We start from the raw sequence: 26,393 nt of genomic DNA, 5'->3' as shown, positions 1-26,393 counted from the left end.
ATAAAAGAGGAAAAAATCATCCCATTTGTGACAACATGAATGGACCTTGAGGGTATTATGTTAATCAAAATGAGTCAGACAATTTCAAACACCATATGATTTCAATCATATGGAGAAGATAAACACATGGATAAGGAGAACAGACCAATGGTTACCAGAGGAAAAGGTGGTGAGGGGAGGGTGAAAGTAGTAAAGGGGCACATATATATAGTGATGGATAAAAACTAGACTATTGATGGTGAACAAGATGCAGTGTATACAGAAACTGAAATATAATAGTGTCCACCTGAAATTTACACAATGTTATAAGCCAATATAACTTCAATAAAATAATTTTTTAAACTTTTTAATGTTTATTGAGTTAATGAGAAGTTACAATCTTGTGAAATTTCAGTTGTACATTATTGTTTGTCAGTCGTGTTGTATGTGAACCCCTTTACCCTTTGTGCCCACCCCTCACCCCACCTTTCCCCTGGTAGCCACAAATCTGTTCTCTTGGTGTACATTTTTTAAATCCTCATATAAGTGCAGTCATACAGAGACTCTCCTTCTCTATCTGGCTTATTTCACTTAACATGATTCCCTAAAGGTCCATCCATGTTGTTGCAAATGGGAGGATTTGATTCTTTTTTATGGCTGAGTAGTATTCCATTGTATATATATATACCACATCTTCTTCATCCAATCATCTCTTGATGGGAACTTAGGTTGCTTCCACGTCTTGGCTATTGTAAATGACGCTGCAATGAACATTGGGGTGCATAGGACTTTTGGAATTGCTGACTTTAAGTTTTTTACATAGATACCAGTAGTGGGATTCCTGATTCGTATGGTAGTTCTATTTTTAATCTTTTGAGGAATCTCCATACTGTTTTCCACAGTGGCTGCACCGGTTTGCCTTCCCAGCAGCAGTGTATGAGGGTTCCTTTTACTCCACAACCTCTCCAACATTTGCTACAATTAGTTTTAGATATTTTTGTCATTCTAATGGGTGTAAGGTGATATTTAGTGCAGTTTTGATTTGCATTTCCCTGATGATCAGAGATGATGAACATCTTTTCATGTGCCCATTGTCCATCTGGATATCTTCTTTGGAGAAATGTGTGTTCATGTCTCCTGCCCATTTTTTGATCGGGTTGTTTGATTTTTTTGTTGTTGAGTTGTGTGAGCTCTTTATATATTATGAATATTAAGCCTTTGTCAGATGTATGACTTGAAAATATTTTTTCCCAGTTAGTGGGTTGTTTTTTTGTTTCAATCCTGTTTTCATTTGCCTTGAAGAAACACTTTAGTCTGATGAAGTCCCATTTGTTTATTTTTTCTATTGTTTCCCTTCACTGGGAAGACATGGTGTCTGAAAAGATCCTTTTAATACTGATGTCAAAGAGTGTACTGCCTACGTTTTCTTCTAGAAGCCTTATGGTTTCAGGTCTCACCTTTAGGTCTTTGATCCATTTTGAATTTATTTTGCTGAATGGTAAGAAAGAGTGGTACATTTTCATTCTTTTACATGTGGCTTTCCAGTTTTCCCAGCACCAATTTTGAAAAGACTTTCTTTTCTCCAATGTAGGCCCCCAGCTCCTTTGTCGAAGATTAGCTGTCCATAGATGTGTGGTTTTATTTCTGGGCTTTCAATTCTGTTACATTGATCTGTGCACCTGTTTTTGTACCAGTAACATGCTGTTTTGATTACTGTAGCTTTGTAGTATCTTTTGAAGTCAGGGATTGTGATGCCTCCAATTTTATTCTTTTTTCTCAGGATTGCTTTAACAATTCGGGGTATTTTGTTGCCCCATATGAATTTTAGGATTCTTTGTTCTATTTCTGTAAAGAATGTCATTGGGCTTCTGATTGGGATGGCGTTGAATCAGTAGATTGCTTTAGGTAGAACGGACATTTTAACTATGTTTATTCTTCCAATGCATGTACTTGGAATGTCTTTCCATCTCTTTATGTCGTCATCCGTTTCTTTCAGAAAAGCATTGTAATTTTCATTGTATAGATCTTTCAGTTCCTTAGTTAAATTCAACCTGAGGTATTTTATTCTTTTTGTTGCAATTGTGAATGGTATTGTGTTCTTGAGTTCTTTTTCTGTTAGTTTTTTGTTAGAGTATAGAAATGCTACTATTTATGTAAGTTGATTTTGTACTCTGCTACTTTGCTGTAGTCGTTGATTACTCCTAAAAGTTTTCCACGGATTCTTTGGGGTTTTCTGTATATAACATCATGCCCACTGTAAACAGCAAGAGTTTGACTTCTTCCCTCACTATTTGGATTCCTTTTATTCCTTTCTCTTGCCTAATTGCTCTGCCCAAAACCTCCAGCAATATGTTGAATAGGATTTGTGGTAGAGGTAGTCCTTGTCTTATTCCTGTTCTCAGGGGGATGGTGCTCAGTTGTTCCTCATTGAGTATGATGTTGGCTGTGGGTTAGTCATACATGACCTTTATTATTTTGAGGTAATTTCCTTCTATCCCCATTTTGTTCAGAGTTTTTATCATAAATGGCTGTTGGATCTTGTCATATATTTTCTCTGCATCTATTGGGATGATCATGTGGGCTTTATTTCTCAGTTTGTTGATGTGGTGTATCACGTTGATTGATTTGCAGATGTTGAACCATCCTTGTGTCCCTGGTATGATTCCCACTTGATCGTGATGTATGATCCTTTTGATGTATTGCAGAATTTGGGTTGCCAAAATTTTGTTGAGAATCTTTGCATCTATGTTCATCAGCTACATTGGCCTTGACAAGTAAAAATGGCAAGCAATAGGATATATTGGAGTATATGAGGAAGCCATTTGGTATAAACCTAATTCGGCCTGACTTCTCTTTCTTTTTCCTCCAAAAGGGCCTGACTGGCTATTGAGCACGCACTGCATATCTGCTTAGACATTTCCTATGGCCAGAACAAAGGCCCTTGTGATAAAGATGCAACTTCCCCCCACATTAGAATTTTTCCTTAGGCTAGGAACTGATTGCTGCACTCACATCCCAGCTCACCTGTGACCACCCAGCTGGAGACAAGAGACTGCCACCCTGCTGTGTTCACCGAGACAGAAGACCTACCTGCTATTTCCATCAATCGCTGTGCCGACAGAGTAGTCTCGCGACTATTGTAAAAGGGACATTCCAATCATATGTGAAACATCCTCTTTGAGGGTATATAACGACCCTGTATACCCCCCCCCCACCTCTTTGGAGTGCTCTGTTCCTTCGTGGAAAGACTCTCCCGGGTTATAATCCTCAGATTTAAGCTCAGAATAAACTCACCCAAATTTTCACTTATAGATTGGATATGGATTATTTTCGTCGACAGTCTGTAGGTCTCCTTTTTCGTGCTGTCCTTGTCATGCTTTGGTATCAGAGTGATGTTGGCTTCATATAATGTGTTAGAAAGTGTTCCGTCCTCCCTAATTTTTTGGAATAGCTTGAAAAGGATAGGTGTTAAATCCTGTCTAAAAGTTTGGTAGAATTCCCCAGGAAAGCCATCTGGTCCTGGGGTTTTATTCCTTGAGATGGTTTTGATTGCTGTTTCAATCTATTTCCTTGTGATTGGTCTGTTTAGATTGTCTGCTTCTTCTGGACTCAGATTTGGGATGTTGTTAGAGTCTAAGAATTTATTCATTTCCTCTAGATTATCTATTTTGTTGGCATGTAGTTTTTCGTAGTATTCTCTTATAAGCCATTGTATTTCTGTGGAGTCTATTGTTATTTCTCCTCTTTCATTTCTGGTTTTGTTTATTTCAGCTTTCACTCTTTTTTTCTTTGTAAGTCTGCCTAGGGCTTTGTCAATTTTATTTATCTTCTCAAAGAACGAGCTCTTTTGTTTCATTGATCCTTTCTACTGCCCTTTTTGTTTCAATACCATTTATTTCTGCTCTGGTTTTTATTATTTCTCTCCTTCTGCTGACTTTTGGCTTTGTTTGCTTTTCTTTCTCTAATTCAGTTACCTGTAATTTGGGATTGCTTATTTGGGATTTTTCTTGTTTGTTAAGCTGTGCCTGTATTGTGATGACTTTCCCTCTTAATAAAGCTTTTGCTCTATCCCATATGAGCTGGTATAGCTTGTTATCATTTTCATTTGTCTCCAGATATTTTTTGATTTCTTCTTTAATTTCCTCCATCATCCATTGCTTGTTCAATAGCATATTGCTTAGTCTCAACATCTTTGTCCCTTTCTCAGCTCTTTTCTGGTAACTGATTTCTAGCTTCATAGGATTATGATCAGAGAAGATACTTGTTGTTATTTCAAGTTTTGAAAATTTATAGAGGCTTGCCTTGTTTCCCAACTTATGGTCTAGCCTTGAGAATGTTCTGTGCACACTTGACAAGAATGTGTATTCTGCTGTTTTTGGATGGAGTGTTCTATATATGTCTATTAATTCCAACTGTTTTAGCTTGTCCTTTAATTCCATGGTTTCCTTGTTGATTTTCTGTGTGGATGACTTGCCCAATGATCTGAGTGGGGTGTGGAGGTTCCCTAATATCATTTTGTTATTTTTGATATCTTCTTTTAGGTTGTTAATAGTTGCTTTCTGAACTTTTGTGCCTCTGTGTTGGGTGCATAGAAATTTATAAGCGTTATTTCTTCTTGATGTAGTGTTCCTTTGATCATTATATACTGCCTCCATTTTCTCTCTTTACGTACCTTATCTTGAAATCTACTTTGTCTGATATAACTATTGTGATGCCTGCTTTATTTTGTTTGCCATTAGCTTGGAGTATCATCTTTCACCCCTTCACTCTGAGCCTGTATTTGTCATTAGAGGTGAGATGTCTTTTGTGGAGGCAACAAATTATTGGATCTTGTTCTTTAATCCATCTTGGCACTCTGTGTCTTTTTTATTGGAGAGTTCAATCCATTTACATTGAGGGTGATTATAGGTGTATGAAGGCTCAATGCTGTCATTCTGTCACTCATTTTCCGTTTTTCCTGAATTGCCTTTGTTTGTCGTCCTGTGTGTTCTGGTCTACCCATTGACTTCTTCAGTTCTTTATGCTGTGTTTCTTAGTTTTTTCCTTATTTATTCTTTGTGTTTCTGTGCTGCTTTTTAGTTTAGTGGCTAACCTGAACTTTGTATTCAGAATCTCATGCATAAGATAGTCCAATTTCTGGTGGCCTCTTATTTCCTTAGCCTAAACTGATTCAATCCCTTTACTCCTCCCCTCCTAAGTTATTTTCATATCTTATTCCAACTTGTGTTGAGTTTGTGGTTGAAGTGAAAAGATTGTCTTTGTTTTTTGCGTTTTCCTTCTCTTTATCATAATGCTATAACTGACTCTTTGCTATCCTGTTCTGATTCTATTTGTCTCCTTACTATGTGTTTTGTGACCCCTTTCTCCCTTTTTTTCTTTTTTCAGGTATAAGGCCTTCTTGAGGCTTTCTTGTGTGTGTGTGTGGGAGGGGGTCTCATGGCTATGAACTCCCTTAGCTTTTTTTGTCTGGGAAAGATTTAATTTCTCCCTCATACCTGAAGGATATTTTTGATGGATAGAATATTCTTGGCTGAAGATTTTTATTTTTTAAAGTTTTGAATATGACCTTCCAATCTCACCTAGCTTGTAAAATTTCTGCAGAGAAATCCACTGAAAGTCTCATAGGGGTTCCTTTGTAGGTTATTTTCTTCTGCCTTGCTATCATGAGTATTTTTTCCTTGTCATTCATTTTTACCAGTTTTACTACTATACGCCTTGCAGTAGGTCTTTTTACATTGACGTATCTAGGAGACCTGAAATCTTCCTCCACACACATTTCTCTCTCATTCCCTAGATTTAAGAAGTTCTCTCCTATTACTTCTTTGAGCACATTTTCTGCTCCATTGTCCATCTCTTCACCTTCTTGTATACCTAAAATTCTTATCTTGCATTCGCTCATTGAGTTGGCTGTTTCTCGATTTTCTTCACAACTTTTTTAGTCTTAGTTCTCTCTCCTCCCCTTTCTGGAGCCTTTCAACATGTCTATCTTTGATTATGCTGATTTGCTCCATTAAGATGTCCACACGAGCATTCAAGGAATCCATATTATGTTTGATTTCTTCCATTGTATTTTTCATCTCTCATATTTCTGATTGATTCTTCTTTATAGTTTCAATCTCCTTTGTGAAGTAGCCCCAGAACTCGTTGAAGTGTTTCTGTATATTTTCTTTTACCTCATTGACGTTTTTGATGATAGTTCTTCTGAATTCATTGTCATTTAGTTTACTTATTTCTGAGTCTGCAGGTCATAATTCTGTGTAATTATTGTTTTCCCTCTGGTCTGGAGCTTTTATGAACTGCCTCATACTGGAAGTATGATTTTTCCCCATTGTAATATTATTCGGTAGCAGTTGCAGCCTATTGCCACTAGATGGGCGTTAAGAGCCACATATTCTGAGCCCTCCACCTTCAGCTTACCTCATGGAGCCTCCCTTGGCAGCAATCCCAGCAGTTAGGGAGGGAGCAAAGTTCTCTCTTACCCCATTCCAGCTCCTCTGATGGGGGCTCCAGCCTCTCTGTCCTCCATCATTTGCCTCCTATGTGTCTCCAAGGATTCCTGTACTATTATGATATTTTTTGTTGGAATATAGTTGCTTCTTGTTGTATGTTGGAGGGGAGAGAGTGCCAGGCAAGCTCACTCTGCCATGATGCTGACATCACTCTAGGATAATTTATTTTAAAAAAGGAAAGAAATGAAAGAACTACATTGTAAATACAGCCATTTCAGGGGAAAAATAATTAGTGCTGTTGTATTAAATCACTAAGATTTGGACTGGCTTGATATGCAACAATAGTAACACATTTTTGTACTTGGAAGAGGGGTGTCTCCAACACTAACAGTAAAACCATGTAATGTTGTCATAGGATTATGAGGCAAGCTGAGTACAAAAGGACCTCAAAGAGACTGTTATCAGACATGTAAGAGCCTTGAGAGGACCATTGCTGAGGCCTTCAAGAAAAGTTGGAAAGATATCCTTAAAACCTCGAGGAAAAGGGAACCATTTTCATAAAGTGAAAGAAAATCTATAGTAATAAGTAAAACATTGAAAGGAACATAAAGAACCCAGTGATCTTGCTAAAAAGATTTCCAGAGGGAATTTTGAAAATTCCACCTGTCTATGCATGGCCCAGGAGATAATATGAGAGGATTTAGATATGCTAAAGAAAAAAAAATGTTAATATAAGCAGTTAGGAAGTTCTGGGTTCCAAAATAAATAGCTTCTCTCAGCAAAGTCTCTTCAAGAATGGGGCTCAGACCAAAGATTAAATAGAGATTGGGGCTGTAAAATCACTTGTTAAAACTTCCGGACAAGCCAGGGGCTAGTCCCGTGGCATAGTAATTAGGTTCACATGCTCCACTTTGGCAGCTGGGTGTTCACCAGTTCAGATGCCAGACAGGGACCTACACATTGATCATCAAGCCAGGCTGTGGCAGCATCTCACATCCAAAAAAGTTGAGGAGGATTAGCACAGATGTTAGCTCACCAACAATCTTCCTCAAGCAAAAAGAAGAAGATGGGCAACATACATTAGCTCAGAGTCAATGTTCCTCAAAAAAAAAAAATCCAATGAAATGAAACAAAACAAAAATTCAGAAAAACCTAAGACCTTATAAGTCCCCATAGGAAAACAATAAGCCCTGTTAGAATCTTAAGGTTATGTCTTTTAGAATCTTTTCAGTAAAAAGAAGCACTTCTAATAAATCTTTAGGGCATCGTAGTGCTGCAGCTTCACAGGAATCTCATGATAGCAAAAGAGCATGTTTCAAAGGGGTTTGTAGCTGTGGCTTTTGTCTCAGGGAGTGAACTCAAATAAGGTTCATAGAAAACTCACTGTGTGTATGCAATTTTTTTTGGCAGAAACACCTCAAGCTTGGTGTTAAGCATAAGCAGGATGAGATACAGAAATAGTAACTATACCAGTAATTGAAACAACATATGTTTTCCCTTAAATTCATGAGAAAGATGTCAACATCATTTTTAAATTACTTCACAAAATCTGGAACTATTGTACTGATAGAATACTGTTATACTATCTGTTTGGAGGTATTTTACAATAATAGAAATATCTTAAAACTTCATCTGTATTAACAGTTTCTTAGATGTTTTACAAACAAATTTTTTAAATGTAATCCAGGAAAAAACATTTAGAATTTAGTATGAGATAACCAGGAGTTATTATCTGTGGATATTCACCTAGGAACACATGCCCTTGTAGGTAGACTCTCCAAGGCATAGCTACTAAGTTCATGAAAATAACTTTCCTGTAGTTTGAAAAAAATAAAATTTAATTTCATTTGAATATCATGAAAATGAAATGAGAATGATTCACTGTCACGATGTGTGGCAGACTAGTTACATGACCAATCTACAGAGTTAGATGAATAGACAGACTGATAGGGAAATAGGTATCTACATCTATATTGGATCTCTCTCTTTCTCTCTCCCCACAGGTATATACATACACAAATATACACACAAATATAAATCTTAACCATACCTAAAGTTATTCCTATCAGAAGCAGAAATTTATGTGAAAGCAGAAACCTAGAAAAATTAAGCATCAGTGAGTCTCCTCACCAAGGATGTTAGGCACAGGAAATAAACAAAATGCTATCTGTTCCACAGCCTTGTGTGGCACAGTAAAAAGGAGAGACACTACAAGGCACACAAAGGATGATAATCAGATAGAAGATCTCTCCTACACCCTCAGTGTTAGGGTAGACTAGAAAGAATCTCCCCTTCCAACAGTAAGTCCAGGAACACTGGAGAAAATGGTCTGTTTCAATGAACAGCACTGAGTTGAGTGCTGAGAACTCAGTTGAGATTTTGTCAGTCATTTAAAAGTCCAAGCTTCTTTGCTGGAGGTAGAGGCCATGTGGATCATCACTGAGCCACCGCACATATAAGGGAAGAAGCTTCTTAGATACTCAGCTCAGTAGACATTTCAGATGACTCCAACCAGCTTCTAACTGCCACTTCTAGTGAAAGTTCCACAAAAGAGAGGAACTGCACTGAACCCAGCCATTTCAAAACACTGGGGAGAAAACAATAATATTTGAGAAATAATGAGAAAAACATTATATTATTATATTATGGTTTTGTATAATATGCTATTGTTTTAAATCAGTAAATTTTGTGTGGTTTGTTACACAGCCACAATGTGATGACCTGAGTTAAATTATATACTATATTTATAATGTTTAACATTATAAAGGTGAAATAAAATTAGTATTGATAGATAAATTGCACAGAAAAATGTCTTAGATAATCATTAACAAATATAGAATCATAGTACATTTTGTCTTAAGCAATACAAAGCAAGCATGAAATGAGGAAAATAATCCATCTAAAGAAGACAAGGATGAGATAAATGTGGACATAGAGAAGGCAGATAATTGGAAAGCACTAAAAGAAATGGTAGAAATGAATCCAACTATGTCATTTCTTTCAGCAAACATAAACATACTTAATGCTGCAAGTAAAAAGCAAATAATCTAGACTGGAGAAAAAATATTGTTTCAACTGGTCATATATAAAATGAAAACATACAGAATGTGTGATAAATAAGGAATCAGAAATGTTTCATCAGGCAAATATTAAGTCAATAGTAAATGGATTTAGCTTCTGTGATAATAAGCAAAATAAATTTTATGGAAAAAACATCAAGAGATAGAAAAACACTCACAAATAGTATAATACAGGTCATTATTTATTTTCAGATACTTTCACTGCCTTTACTCTGCAGTGTTCTGTAGCTGAGGATACTATTATTCCCATGATCCACTGACAGATGGCTTTTGTAGGAAATCCCAATGGCAGCTGTAGTGAAAGTTTCAAAGTTCTGTAGGACATAATCCAACATATATTTCCTTTCTTTACCTCTTTCTCTGTTTTAATTGGGGTCTCTGGCAGTAGCTAAGACTTTCCATTGTTCCAGTTCCCATGAGACAGCTAGAAATCAGGCACAAAGAAAATAAGGTATTGGAAGAGACAAGCTACTCAAGCATTTTCTTCTCATACTGATGAAGGAAGCAACAGAAGAATGAGAAAAACATGATGTCTCTGAAGTCTTCAGCCTGGAATTGGTAAACAGACCCTTTCAGCCATATGGCATTGAGCAAAGCAAATAAGCACGTGGCTAGGCCCATATGTATTGGGTGAGAAGTTCATTTCTCCATTAGAGATCAGGAGAATCCAGTGAATATCTGTAAAGCAATATTCTATTACCCTCAGACTTCAATTATACATCCACAAGAAGGCGATTGAGAAAACCACTTAGCCACAAGAAGATCATTTTCCACAATTATCATGGTAGATGAGTGATAAAGATATTGGAAAATGAAGAACATTCTAGAGGAATAAGCCAGGAACAATGACCAAAAATAAATAAATAAATAAAACCCTGAGAAATTGCTGCAAGAAAAAAAATTACTTTATTTATGAATTTCTTCATTGAAAATGTAGAAGTGCACAAATACCTGCCTAGTGAGATTTGAGAATATCTAAGAACAAATTTCTATATATTCTCTCATTCTTTTTTTCCTTATAAGTTTGTTTATTCCTGTGATCAGGACCCTGATTCACCAAATGTTTTGGATATTTCAGTGACTTGCATTTCACAGGTCATCAAATAAGAAAAAAGCAGTTCTAGATTTGCTTATCTGCTCAGCACTCATGACTGAATGAGACCTTTGATTTTTTTTCTTTGCAAAGTGGTTGAGCTTATTTTGTATGACAGAACCAAACATTTGGTAACCAGAAAGGTGAACTCATTGATTAATGTTGTTGGTTAATAATCTGGTCTTCTTACTTCTTGACTAAAAATCATATTGCACTTCTTTTATCTTTAGAGTATAGGGTAAACTATGAAACATCAGTGAAAGAGGCCTATATAACACCTGGCTAGATAATTTAAGCACTAATAATAAAATTATGTAATAGTAATTTTTTTTCTTTTTTACAAATTGAGACATAGACTCTGACATATAATCTTCAAACATACTCAAGAGGAATATGATGGAAAATGACATAGGGGAATAAAAAGAAATCCACCACCATTGTAACATTTTTCTGAATTACTTAAGAGTGTAAGGATAGAAAAGAAATTTGAAAAATTGTATATTTCATTAAGGTCTCTGTCAATCTGTTATATTTTAGTATTAAAATATTGACTTGAAGGGTAAACACATTTTATCTTTCCAGATTTTAAAAATAGTGAGTGTATCAAAGTAAGCTTAGAACTTAATCTGTGTTATCTCTGCCTGTCTTCAATAAAATCCCCATAGGTGGCAAGACATTATCACCTAATGTAGTGAATTATGCAACACTGCATGTATTTTTCAGCCTCCCTCACAGTATCCACAAGACCCCCTCTTCTCCAAAATTATTCTCATTCATAAATTTCTTTCTTCCATAATATAACATACTTTCAATTTCATCAAGAATATATGACTGAGCAAGACGGTGGATGTTTCCCCATTTCTACCCCACAGAGAGAACAATGTGGCAGCCATCAGCTGGTAAATGTGCTTTTGGGTAAGCTTTGGGATCCAGGTAAAAAGTTGTGAAACTCAGGTCTAGCCCAAACTTGCTAGTGGCGTTTTTTCAAAGGCAGGCCTTCCTGCATCCATGCGGTCCTGCTTACAGACTTAGCAGTGCCCCTGACACCCCATCCCTCTGCAGGTTCAGCTCAGTACTGTTTGGCATTGGTCCCGCCTCAAGCACAATGTGCCAAGTGATCCAAAAAGAAACACACCTATTCTTGCCCCTAGATTCAGGCCCACTGAGCTTGATCTGACTGTGGATCCTGAAGCAGTCCTAAGACCCAGCTCTAGCCCCACTCAGCTGTGGTCCAGGGACAGTTCTGCCTGCCCCAAAACTTGGCAGAAGTCACAATCATCTCTATGCCTGGTGACAAGTTTCAGACTTTGCTCCCCATTGTGGACATTGAAGCAGCCCTGTGACTTAATTCCCACTCTGCTCAGCCTTGGTACAAGGCCACTCTTGCCTGATGTAGGACCTACTCAGTGACCTGGCAGGACACCTCCCAGAGACCTGGTGGGAGCAACTCTCATCCACAAACCTAGTAACAGGTGTGCCTTCTGTGACCCAACCGTAGACCTTGAAGCAGACCCTCGTCCCAGTTGCAATCTTACTGACCAAGGTTCTGGAAGCCATCTCTCTGACCCAGAAACCAGATAGGATTCAAGCCCACCCATATCCTTGGTAACAGGCCCATCCACAAAAGTACTAAAAATAAGAAAAATAAGTAGAGTTACAATAAATGAAAACATATTCTACAGGCAAGCATATGCATAAGTACAATGCTGTTGATAGGAGTATAAATTTGCCACACATTGTTGAAGGAGTATTTGGTGGCATTTCTAAAAATTTAAGAGCTATTTGATCAACTAATAACCTTAAAATTATTTTAGAAAAATATTTGCACATATGTACAAAATATAGACATAATATGTTATTTACCATCTACTCATAATTTAAAAAATATCAGAAGTTTTCAATTCCTTTCTCATCCATATTCAGAAATATATGCAAACATTAAAAGCAAAGACTACAAATTTGTAACAGTATTAATATATGTTTCTGGAAAATATGTTAAGTAAAAAACAAACAGGTTGAACAAACCATGGTAAGAAATCATGTATGTTTAGGTAAATGTTTTTGCATTTGTGTATTGCAAGTTCACGTGAAAATGCAAATAAGTAAATACAGAAAAAAATTTAAGAGTTTCTTCCTGGGAAAGAAAATTAAAGTATACAGTGAAAAAGGATATTTGTTCCTTCATTTTCTTGTATCTCAGACATGTTGTATGGTGAGGTGAATTATAATGTGCCTATGACAAATATTAAATAAAATCAAAATAATTAGTAAAGGAAAATAACACAGCTGATCATTTTGTCCAGATATGAGCTCATGAATTCAAATCATTCCATTACCTGACAATGTAAAGTTTCACAACAGCTTATTAACATAATTCCTGTCATTAATGAGATAAGTCTCAGAGCAGGAAACCCCCTTGGGTATAAAAACTGTCCAAAATTGGACCTAAGTATTTGCATTTACAATCCTTAGTGTCGGTGATGACAGCTCAAGTCTGCGGCAGAACTCATGTCCAATATACATAATTAGCTTTTGTTCTCTTTAGTCAATTTTAACCACCCAAAAAAATGCAAGACACTTTGAACACTAAATGCACTAGCAATCAGAATAATAGCAGTATTTAAACAGGAGTGTTCATCCTCTTGGACGAAAAATCCAGCTCATCCAAGTTTACTTTCTATGAGAGAAAATAACCTTTTTTGGCCTCATTTTTGGCTTTCACTTCCACAATATATTAAAGAACAGACTTCCAGAATTAGAGAAGCTGAATTTCTATTAGGTAAGTGGATTTCCCCTAAACCTTTATGCATCTAATATAAGCTTCCCAAAGCCACTCTATCTCTTTTGATGTGTTGAAGTAGGTACATTTATTTCATTGTTTATTAGATGCATGAGAGCCATGAACCTTTATTGAAGGAAACTATTGTGTAATAAACTTGTTTCTGAACAACTGATATCGACAGTAGAATTTTTGTCTACTTCTAGGACTCTATTGACTGCTCAAGATAGCTCATATATTATCTCCTTAACTTGAAACCTCTGTAAAAATATCAGTGTAATCATTATAATCTTCACCTTGTAAATGATGTATATCATTGCCCTAGTCTCTATTGTTGTACAGACAAAGATTGCAAGGAGAATATTTAGTTCTGATGTCTCTCACTTCTTATATACTAATAGGATAGAGAAAGGTGGAAAAATAAATGATATCAGAAATTCTTTATACTACTTCTTCAAATGTATCAATAAAACAATCCACAGGGAATTAAAGTAGCTTTCCACGTATGACTGAAACAGTTAACTATTCTGTTCTGTTCAAAATTTTTCTACTTCTGTTAACCTATTCCATCAAAGTAAAAAGTGAGACAATCTTCATTTATGGAAGGATGAGGCAAACATTTTATATTTATGCATAAATTCCAAGCCATAATTTGGTAAATTAATTTAGCCTGCTCTTAGTGTCTATCTTAATATAATTTATTCTGTATTAATTGAATAAATACATTACGGAGTGTGAGATATGATTTAGTTTGAGACTAACCACATAACCATGAAAATATCCCTGAGAACAGAGTTGAATCAACAAATATTGGAAGCAACGAAAAGAGACAGATCTTAAAGATACAAGTGAATAAACAATTATACTTTTTCTTCTTTTTTCACAGGAAAGAACCATCATGACTGAGAAATTAACCAATGTGACCATCATAACGGAATTCTTGCTCATGCAATTCCCTGATGACCAGGTTCTACAGAGACTCTGTGCCGAGTTGTTCTTCCTCATTTACTTGGCATCACTGATAGGGAACATCCTCATTATCACCCTTACCACCATTGACCAGCATCTACAATCCCCCATGTGTTTCTTCCTGAAAAATTTGTCTTTGATTGATATCTGTTTTATTTCTGTCACTATCCCCAAATCCATCATAAACTCTTTGACCAACAGCTATTCAATCTCCTTTTTGGGATGCTCCTCACAGGTTTTCCTTCTTATATTTTTTGCTAGCACAGAGTATGCTCTCCTCATAGTGATATCCTATGATCGCTATGCTGCCATCTGCCACCCTCTGCACTATGAGGCTATCATGAGTAGGGGCAGCTGTGTGAAGATGGTGACTGCATCGTGGTTCAGTGGGTGTGTTTATGGATCCCTTCATGTTGCAGGTACATTCTCTGTTCGTTTCTATGGACCCAACACAGTACATCAGTTCTTCTGTGATGTTCCATCACTGCTTCAAATTGCTTGTTCTGGGGATCAAATTCTAGAATACGCATTTATTATTGCTGGCTGTTGTTTTGCTTTTGTATGTTTCATTTTCATGGTTGTTTCCTATGTTCAAATTTGCTCCACTGTCCTAAGAATTCTTTCTGCACAAAGCAGGTCCAAACCTTTCTCCACTTGTATTCCACATATCACCGTGGTGACCTTATTCCTCTCTTCTGGATTTATTGCATATTTAGGTTCAACCTCAAAATCACCATCTTTGCTGAACCTCTTTATGTCTGTGTTATATTCTCTTTTAATTCCCAGCCTGAATCTTGTCATTTACAGTCTGAGAAACAGAGACATTAAGGTGGCTCTTAACAATTTTTGGGGGGGGGGGGGGATATTTCCAAAGTTGTAAATGCCTGAAATATCAATGAATTTTATACATAATAAATTATATAAAATATTTGGTTAATGCAAATATGTCTTAAAATTATTATATACCTATTAGGTCATTATTGCTGCTACAAAAGATGCTACATTTTATATTATTACATGGGTCTGTCAGTCAGATGAGTGTCTTGGCAATTTCCAATCCAGTGGAAATCTCCCACTCCTTAATGTCACATCAAAGGACGCACGTTCAGAGTAATAATGTTTTTCTTTTTTTTCATCTTTAACATCAGTCTCATTCCTCCTTAAGATAATTTTAAGATAATTTCAAAATGTAAATCTTTATTATAATTCCTCACCATGAATTTTTCCAATTTATTCTTTCAATAGTTTTGATGATAATGAGTAATTTCAAATTTATTTTTTCTTTTATGTGTTTGAATTGGGAAGGATATTTTTATGAACTCAGTTTAATTGATTACCGAAATGATTAATTATTCATATGGACTTGCAGATACTATACTCATAACAGTCTTTAATAGAATTTATGAGTATAATATATTGGTAAAAATTTCCATTGGCAATCATGTAGTGACATTTTAAGAGTAGTGATATTGCTTTGCAAATGGGACAATTCTCATTACAGAGTACAAGTTAAGAAAGCATATTCAGGAGCAGAACATTTAAGAGAAAGCACAATTTTGTATCCTTATTTTTTGTATTTCTAGAGTTTGTTTCACATAAATGTATAAATTTAAATATATCTAGCAATAAATTGAAATTTATTTTTTTCTTAGATTATCTTCTTTTATATTTACTTCTAAATTTAACTTCTTTTCAGTTTAAATGTAGTGTAAAACATTAAATTGACATTTGACTAATTTAGATGGACTCCTGGAATTTTAATACATTTGTATGGAAAACAATTTTCTTTTTATGTATGTAGGTTTTTATTCCATCATCCCTTACTTCATTCTTCTTTCTACTTACTTCTGTTCTCTAACTTCTCCATCTTTTTTCTCTCCTACTTATTTCCCTTATATTTCTTTTCTTTATTTCTTAAGTAGAGATATGTATTCCATATTCCACATCAGTTATCACATATTTTCTCCATTATTTGACTGTTTACTTCTGTGTCCACTCACAATCCTTTACCCCCAAAATGCCTTTTCCCTTTCTCTCTTTCTGGTACAATTGGAAGTGAAACAATAACAATTCGTCCAGGTCTTGAAACAGTAATCATGATGATTATAATACTATTTTTGTTGTTGATGGTGATGATAATGGTGATGGGACGACTGCCTTTTCTGAGCATTTTGCATGAATTTACCCATTATTTCTGCACACAAAAAAACCCCTCCAAGATAACTACTACTAATTTATTTTTATGTGAAAAACTGAGACACACAAGGACTAAGGAGTGTATCCTAAGTCAAAGAAATAAAAACTGACTCTGTCACCATGTAATCTTAATTAAGATGTTATTCTGTATTTATGAAAACACCCTTACATATCATGCTCACATCATCCAATTATCAAATTGGTTCTCTTCAGCTGGTTACTGCATTTTTTCACTATTTTTATATAAGTATAAAATATAATTATCTAAGTCCTTTAATAAATATCTAACACTTGTGTTTGTTTTAAAATATTGTCCTTTTTGAGTAAATGGATTTAAATGAAAATTTTGTGGTTCATTCATATACTGAAACACAATTTGGCAATAAAAATAATAAACTATTGATCAATGCAAAAAGGTGGGTAAATCTCAAAGGCATAATGATGAGTGAAAAAGTGAGTCTACACAGGGTGCATACTATAAAATTCCACGTATGATATGCTGCAATGGCATGACTATAGGGATGTAGAGCAGAGCGGTGGAATGCAAAGGCAAGGTTTGAGGGAGTGGTTGATTATAGAGAGGCAACCTGAGGAAACATTTGTGTTGTTGGAACTGTACTGTGTCTTTATTGTGGTAGTGATTACCTCATTGTATGTGTGCATTACAATTAATGTAAATAAACATGAAAATAAAGTAAATTTTATGTCTTTAGGAGTCAGCCAAAAATACAATGAGCAGCAACAAAATTTCAGGTGTGTGGACACTTTTCATGCCCATTCCCACATCTTCATGGCTCAGTTTTCTGTGCTGTCACTGCAGGGACAGCTGAGCATAGTTGAGACTTGATAGTGCCTGTTGACCGCATCTTATAGCACTAGCTTTCAGTTCTAGAGTTTCTGGGATATTGCATCATGGGATGCCTGCAGGAAGAAATTAATATTTGCTTGGGAGAGAGTTAACTGCTGCCTTGGAAAACCAATGGGAAATAAGAGCAGCTGGAAATCTCTGCTCTGCCTATCTTCAACAGACACTTCTGAGGCTCTTCTTGCACTGTTCCTGAGAGGATTCTCAGTAATATTGAGCTCCAGTTGCCCACAGCAGTAATCAGATCAATGACACACCCTTGCATTGACATTCCACCCTAAATTGTTTCACTCACCTTAGTGACTACTCATGTTCCTAGGAATAACTTTGTCTAGTACATAAACTGTGAAATGTCCTTTTCCTAGGTTTTACTTTGAGAAAGACAAGCTAAGGCAATAAGTCAGTAAAATTTTTTAGAAAATATAATTCTGTCACCATGTAATGCTATTCTGTCAACCTACAATAATTTTATAGGTATTTCCCTATTCTTTGAAATAGCTTGTTACAACAGAAAAACACATAAACATTTAAATCTTGTACTCTTCTCAAATAATCATCTATATTCTAGTTAGTTTAAGGATATTTAATTTCAATTAATATCTCCATTTCAATGCATATAAAGATTGTATAGTCCTTGATATCTAGTGCAAATTGATTTCTTATAACCTCCCATTATGTTATGATGCATCAGCTGTGGGAAGGAAAGTCTTTCTCTCTTCTTCCTCAGCTTCATGGAGACCATCATTAAAAACAGTATTTATTTATTGAATAAATATTGCTGCTTGACATTTTAAGTTGTAATTATTTCATTGTTAGTGAATTTGAAAAGTTTTCCATATTTATTCGCTTCATGGAAATCTGTTTTGGAACACTATCTTTGTCCCTTTGCACAGACACACTCTCAACTATATAAGAGTTAGATTCTATTACCCAGTAAGTTTTGTAAACATTTTTTTTTAAGATTTTATTTTTTTCCTTTTTCTCCCCAAAGCTCCCCAGTACATGGTTGTATATTCTTTGTTGTGGGTCCTTCTATTTGTGGCATGTGGTACGCTGCCTCAGCATGGTTTGGTGAGCAGTGCCATGTCCACACACAGGGTTTGAACCAATGAAACACTGGGCAGCCTGCAGCAGAGCATGTGAACTTAACCACTTGGCCACAGGGCCAGCCCCAAACATTTTTATGATGTAAGGAACTGCAGTAAGTTCTGCTATGATTGGTTCACATTATAAATTTAGGAAAGTAGAGGCTATCTAAAGACTGTAAGTTATGATTAATAAGAAGGAGTGTTCACGGTTCAACTAGTTGCATCTTGATTATGAATCAAAACTTCAAAATTAGAGGAATTACTTTCTCAAAACAAAATAATCTATAAAGAAGGTCTGAATGAGAGATTCTCTATTTCTAGGTAATCAGTGGTGGCATTTCTCCCACCACTTGAAGCTAGCAAATTGATATTTCATTTTTTGAATCATATCCTGATCAGGGCATGACAAATATTAGCTTGTGCCTTGAATGTGATTGTGCCATTGGGTGAGGAGAATGTATTAGTTGTAATTTCTTCACTCTGATCTTCTGAAAAGTAATGTTCAACATAAGTAGTCATCATGGAATCACAAACATAAAGTTGAATTAAATATGACATAACTGCCTTTACCAATGTGTTATACATTTTAATATGTTCTCAAGCCACAAATTGACGTGAGTTTAGTTTAGCTAGAAGAACTTTTTTCAGCATTTCTTGTAAGGCAGGTCTAAAGGTGATGAAATCACTCAGTTTTTGTTTGTCTAAGAAAGTCGTTCTTTCTCCTTCATTTCTTAAATACAACTTTGCTAGATAAAGTAATCTTGATTGGCTGGGTTTTTTTTTCTTTCATCATTTTGAATATATCATCTCTCTCCTGGCTTGTAAGATTTTTGCTGAGAAATCCACTGCTAGCTTCATGTGTTTATACTTGTAAGTTACAAGTTTCTTTTATCTTGCTACTTTTACGATTCTCTTTGTCTTATACATTTGATAGTTTTATTATTATGTGTCTTTGATAAGATCAATGTCAGTTGAATTTCTTTGTGGACATGTGAACACATGAACTTGGATGTCCAAATCTCTCTCTAGATTTGGGAAGTTCTCAGCCATTCTTTCTTTAAAAGAGCTTTCCTACAGTTTCTCCTCTTCTCCTATGGTACTCCAGTGACTCACAAATTTTTTCTTTTCATGGTATCCCATAGTTCACACAGACTTTTTTCATTTCTTTTTTTTTTTCATTCTTTTTTATTGCACTCTCCTTTGACTGGGTAATTTCTAAGGTCCTGTCTCCTCCTAACTCATAGATTATTTCTTCTGCAGAATCCATTCTGCTGTTGATGCTCTTTATTGCTTTTTTTTATTTCTTTCATTATTTAGTTCAGCTTTAACATTTGTTTGGTCTTTTTAAATGATTTCTATCTCTTTGTACAACTTCTGTTGTTTACATACTAAAGAAATCACGATAGCTATTTTAAGAAAGCTCAATGAGATACAAGAAAACTCAGAAAGAAAAATCAATAAAATCAGAAAATCAATAATAAAACAAAATGAGATTTCCATGTCTTTGTAGTCAGTTAGTGGAAAATGATTGTGCTCCTTGATGTCCTATGTTTATTTGAATTTTTTTATGCTACTTGATATCTTGCATTTCTGTCTTTGAAGTAGCAATTACCTCTTCTAATCTTTATTGACTACTTCAGGACAGAAATACTTTCCAGCAGCCCTTTTTAGGATTCTGAGGCTTTCTCAGACTTCTATGGATATGCCTGCTCCATACTTTTCACTCCACTTGTGACAGAATTCTTAAGCTTGTATATCCTCTCTCAATTCTGTCAATTCAGTCTGGGTGTTGACAGCCTCACTTTTGCTTTTCCAAGTATGATGCTAAATGCTTGAGTTTGTGGTGCATTACAGGCTGACAGATTTAGGCCATCTTTCTGCATGCAATCACTCACCATCTGAATAACCTCACTCTCACCATCATCATGGGTGTGCAGGAGCTGGCCATGGGGTGGGAGTGTGTGTGCATGAGCCTTGTGGAGCATCAAGGGTGCTCATATTCCGTCAATGGCCCCTGTAGGTTAGTGATGAGATTTTCATGGCAGGTGCCTGGGAAGCTCGTGTGATAGCCTTCCAATGGAGTCTGCTGTGTAGTTGAAAGGATGTGTATCCCTTTGATATCTGCCATTCTGAGTCCTGCTTGTTCTCTCAGCTACTCACTGCCACCTAATAATGCAACTAATGACTCAACACTCTCTCATCTGAGGAATACAGGCACTCATTCACATGTTCTCACTTTCCTTCACATGAGGAGCCACAGGCCACCATGTGCTATATTGGCAGTGAGCAGAGCTGCCTTCAGGAAGGGATGATGCAGGTAAAACCAATCTGTTCCTCTTACCCTTTCTGTCACATATAATAGCTCTAGATTAGCTGATTGTGGAGGAAAATTACTTTCCAGACAAATACTCAATATGGATAAGACTTCTCTATTCAGCAAACATATGCCTGAAAGGACTGCCACCCATAAGATGGCCAAGGCAATGTGAGGTTTCACAGCTTTTAAGAACAGGGTAACAATCCAGCTTGGAGGCAAAGCTACAGGCTACAAGTGTAATATAAACAACCTAAATTTGCACCTCAAAGACTAGAAAAAGAAGAAACAAAGCCCAAAGTTAGAGAAGGAAAGATACAAGAAGTATCAGAAAGAAGTAAATGAACTAGAGACTAAAAAGAACAGAAAAAAGTGATGAAAGTCGGAGCTGGTTCTTTGAAAAGAGAAACAAAATTGAGAAACCTTTGGCTAGAGTCACAATGAAAGAAAGAGAGGGTTCAAATAAACAAATTCAGAAATTAAAGAGTGATTAAAACTGATACCACAAAAATAAAAGGAACATAGGAAACTACTATGAATAGTTATATGTTAAACAAATTTGACAATCTAGAAGAAATATATAAATTCCTGGAAACATGCACACTACCAAGACTGCATTATAAAGAAATAGAAAATATGACTAGATTGATAACTAGTAAGGTGATAGAATCAGAAATCAAAAACATCCAAAGAAATAAAAGTCCAGAATCTAGCAGCTTCAGTGCTAAATTCAACAAAATATCTACAGAATTACAATCAATCTTTCTCAAACTCTACCAAAAAATAAAAGAGAAAAGAATAGTTCCAAACTCATTTAATGAGACCAGCATTACCTTTATACCACAACCAGAAAAGGAAGCAACAAGAAATATAATTATAGGCCAATATCCCTGATAAACCTAGATGCAAGAATCCTCAACAAAATATTAGCAAACAAAATTCAAGAACATATAAAAAAGATCATACATCATGATAAAGTGAAATTTATTCCAAGGATGGCTTAATGTCCATAAATCAATCAATTTGATATGTCACATTAATAAAATTAAAGTCATATGATTATTTCAATAGATTCAGAAAAACCATTTCACAAAATTCAACATATATTTATGAGGAAAAACTCAACAAAGTGGGTATAGAGGAAAATATCTCAACATAATGAAGGTCATAGATGACAAGCCCATAGCTAACATATATACAATGATGAAAAGATGAAAGTTTTTCCTCTAAGATCAGCACCAAGACAAGAATGCCCATTGTTGCCACTTTTATTTGACGTAGTATTGGAATTCCTGGACAGAGCAATTAGACATGAAAAGAAATAAAAGGCATCCAAATTGGGAAGGAAAAACAAAAATTGTGGCTATTTTCAGATAATGTATTATATACAGGAAACTCTAAAGACTCTGCCAAAAACTATTCGATCTAATAAATTCAGTAAATTTGCAGAACACAAAATCAATATACAAAAATGTTTTGCAATTCTTTACACTAATACTCTACCAGAAAGAGAAATTAAGACACCAATCTCATTTACAATTGCATCAAAAAGAACAAAATGCCTGGAAATAAACTTAACCAAAGAGGTGAAAGACTTATACATTGAAAACTATAAGATGATAATGAACAAAAATGATAAAGACAAAAATAAATGTAAAAATATTCCCTGTTCATGGACTGGAATAATCAATATTGGGTAAAATATCCATAAAAAGAAATTTACAGATTCACTGCAATCCCTATAAAAATTCCATCTTTTAACACAAATAGAGCAAATGATTCTAAAATTTGTATGGAACCACACAAGATCCCAAATAGCCAAAGCAATCTTGAGGAAGAAGAACAAATCTGGAGACATTATGCACCCTGATATCAAACTATATTACAGAACTATAGTAACAAAAGCAGTATGATACTGGCATAAAGACAGACACATCCATAGAACAGGATAGAGAGTCCAGAAATCAACTTACACATATATAGTAAATTAATCTGTGAGAAGGAGCTAAGAATACATAATGAGGATAGTACAGTCTCTTCAATAAGTGCTACTAGGAAAACTGGACAACCAAATGCAAAACAATGAAACTGGATCACCATCTCACACCATACACAAAATTTAACTCAAACTGGATGAAAGACTTGAATGTAAGACCTGAAACTATCAAACTCTTAGAAAAAAACATACATGGTAAGCTATTTGATTTTGGTCTTGGAGATGATGTTTTGAATTTGAGAACCAAAAGGAAAGACAACAAAAGCAAAAATAAACAACTAGTACTACATTAAAAAAACCCTTCTGAACAGCAAAGAAAATCATGAACAGAATGAAAAGGCAATCTACTGAATGAGAGAAAATATTCGTAAAACATATATGTGATAAAGGATTAACATCCAAATAATTTTAAAATCTCATACAATTCAATAGTTAAAAAAAATGAACAATCCTATTAAAAAATGGGCAGAGGGTCTGAGTAGATGGTTTTCTGAAGAAGACATAGAGTTTATGAAGGAAATTATGTTTGAAAATTTGAAATTTAAATTTGATTATTAATTATTTGAAAATTAATTTTGTATTTAAAAATAATTTTTTATTTTAAAGTGGAAGCTGCATGTGGAAGATCAGTTGTATTCACAGTTGATCCTCATTACATGAAAGTTCATTAAGCATGTATTTCCTACATACTAAAACTCAAAATCAATTCTCATGGCATTTTTACAGTCACTCATAGATGTACAGAACAGTGAAAATTTTAAGTGCCCAATATGCACATTCCTAGACGATGTCAAACACGATGATGCTCTGCCATCTTAATTCAGCTCTTATACAATGAACAAGTGTTTTGTCTGTGGTCTATTTAGCGTGATAATTTTTCACATTGTATTTTCGCTTTTTATTGATAATTTAGCTCTTTAAAATAGCCCCTAGCATAGCGCTGCAGTGTTATCTAGTGTTCCTAAGCACAAGAAGGCTGAATATTACTTATTGAAAAAAAATGTGTTTTAAATAAGCTTCATTCAAGTATGACTTATAGTGCTATAAGCTATGATTTTAATGTTAATAAAACAAGATACATTAAATAATGTGTCTTTTAACAAAAACACGTATGATAAAAGATTATATATTGATCAATTTACAAAATGTTTGTGGCCCAGAGGCTCTCAGAAAACTAACTGTGTTTTTCCTAGGAGCCATGATTCAATATCCACTAATTTAATTTTCCAATGACTTTATAGAATGTAACTACCATAGGAAGTGATGTCAGAAAAGAGAGACCAGCCTTTATCTCATCACAAAAAACAAAAACTCCACAATTATCGCCATCCTGAAATGAAAATAGCCCTGGCAGAGCTAAAGAGTAGAATTAAGAATCTATAGCAACATAGTGGAGAAAAAAACAAATAGAATAACCACACACATACGATTTCTGGCAAGATAAACTCAGTTGAGATGTCTGGAGACATCTAGGAACAAAGTAAAGTAACAGGTGCTATCAGTATCAGACATAAAGCAAGAGCCATTGTAGTCCCTAGCGGCTTGCTGTAGAAAGGACCTCATCAGCCTTTGCCTCAGAGGACTAGAACAGCCTCCACAAGAGTCTTTCTGTAGCTTTCACAGAAGAGGGCACTGTAGCATTCATTGACATGGGCCCCAGCGGCCTGCTCCACAGAGGACATGAGAAACTTTTACCACTGAGGTTACTGATAGCCAGTGCCTCCACAGGTCCCTCAGAGAGGGAGCCACTATTGTGTGCCCCCCAAAGGAGCTTCTGTTGTGTTGTTCTTGGACCAGAATTGTCAATCCACTCAACTCCATGCGTGTCCCAAACTCCACAACCACTGTCACTCCATATGCAACTGTGTTCCATATCTTGGCCCTGCAACCACTCTAGGCACAACTATTTTCCAAACCCTGATATGATGGCTGCTATATGGATGTTTACGTATGAATCAGCAGAGTCACTGTTGTTATCTAGCTCCTTAGGCCCTGGTGTCCCTGTTGTTCCATGAGCACCCATGCTTCTGTTCCTGGCTTCATGGATGCTCAATGTGTGGCCATGCTTCAAGCACTGGAGCCACAGTGCTACAGGCTACCCATGCCCTGGACCATGGAGCCACGGTCATTTTTTGAGCATTCATGCTCTAGATGCCCATGCATCTATGCATCAGACACCAGTGTCACCACAATTGTGAGGGCACTGCAAGTTGGATTCAGTGCCAAGAGGCATCTTCTCTACCATGACAGCATCTGTGGGAGAAAAAGAGATCAGGAGGTTCTTGGCAGCTTTCACCACTGATGATTCCAACAGTCCTTGCTGCTGCTGAAAAACAGCTGCTGCCTTGACCTTTGAGGACTCTTGCAATCTTTGCTGACGGTGACCTCAGGTGACAGAGTTACATGGTGATTATGCCACTGGCCGTTTCCCAGAGCTGGAGCCATCATACCCACTCTTAAGTAAGTGTTTTTCCTGAAAAAAGCTAGTCTGTACAGTCTGGAAGAGCTGAATGCACCATGAATCTGCAGATGTCCATGCAAGGTTATAAGGAATATGAAGAAGTGTGGGAACATCATATCAACAAAAGAGCAAGGTAATTTTCCGAGTAATGACCCCAAAGAAATGGAGATCTATGGATTACAAAACAAAGCCTTCAAAATAATTGCTTTAAATAATATCAGTGAGCTATAAGAAAACACAGACAACATAGTAAAATGAGGAAAACAGTACACAAAATGAGTTGTTCAACAGAGAGTTCAAAATAATTAAAAAAATAAATTCTCCAGCTAAAGAATACAATGAATGACATGGAAAATGAAATAGAAAGCACCAACATTGACTAGATCATGCATAAGAAAAAATCTATGGGAGCCAGCACAGTGGCACAGCATTTAAGTTTGTATGTTCTGCTTCGGTGGCCCAGGGTTTGCTGGTGTGGATCCCGGGTGCGGACATGGCACCAGTTGGCAAGCCATGCTGTGGTAGGCGTCCCACATATAAAGTAGAGGAAGATGGGCACAGATGTTAGCTCAGGGCCAGTCTTCCTCAGCAGGATTGTCAGCAGTTAGCTCAGGGCTAATCTTCCTAAAAAAGAAAGTTCTATGAGAACTCTTTATGAAAAGAAAGTCCTAAAAAAAAAAATCTATGAACTCAAGGCAAGTCATTTGAAATCACCTAATCAGAAGACAAAAGAAAAGAGAAAAGTTTGAAAAACAGTTAAGAAAGCCTATATGATTTAAGAATGCCACCAACTGAAATAATATTTGTGTTATAGGAGTCCCTGAAGGAGAAGAGAAAAAGAAAGTGGAAGAAAGTTTATTTAAATAAGTAATGGCTGAAAACATTCCAAATCTGAAAAGAGGTATAGACATTCAGGTACATGCAGCTCATAGATCTCCACGCAGATTCAACTGAAAGAGGACCTTTACTGAGATAATTATAATACATGCATAAAATCAAAGACAAAGAGATGATTTTGAAAGAAGCAAAAGAAAAGAGACTGGTTACATACAAAGGAAGCTCCAAAAGGGTATCAGCAGATTTCTCAGCAGAAATTTTGCAGACTAGATATCACAGAAAGCTGG

The 26,393-nt window shown here is 35.8% G+C and overlaps 1 protein-coding gene across 1 annotated transcript; it reads left to right on the top strand.

The window, feature by feature from the left end:
* The first annotated feature begins 14,278 nt into the window (after positions 1 to 14,278).
* Positions 14,279 to 15,229, top strand: OR14P6 (olfactory receptor family 14 subfamily P member 6). Its single transcript, NM_001391863.1, is given in 1 exon segment — positions 14,279 to 15,229. A coding segment is annotated over 1 exon segment (951 nt).
* The last annotated feature ends 11,164 nt before the right edge of the window (positions 15,230 to 26,393 follow it).

Source organism: Equus caballus, chromosome 25 (assembly GCF_041296265.1).
Source record: "Equus caballus isolate H_3958 breed thoroughbred chromosome 25, TB-T2T, whole genome shotgun sequence".
NCBI lineage: Eukaryota > Metazoa > Chordata > Mammalia > Perissodactyla > Equidae > Equus > Equus caballus.
This window is presented reverse-complemented; position numbering and strand designations above follow the sequence as displayed.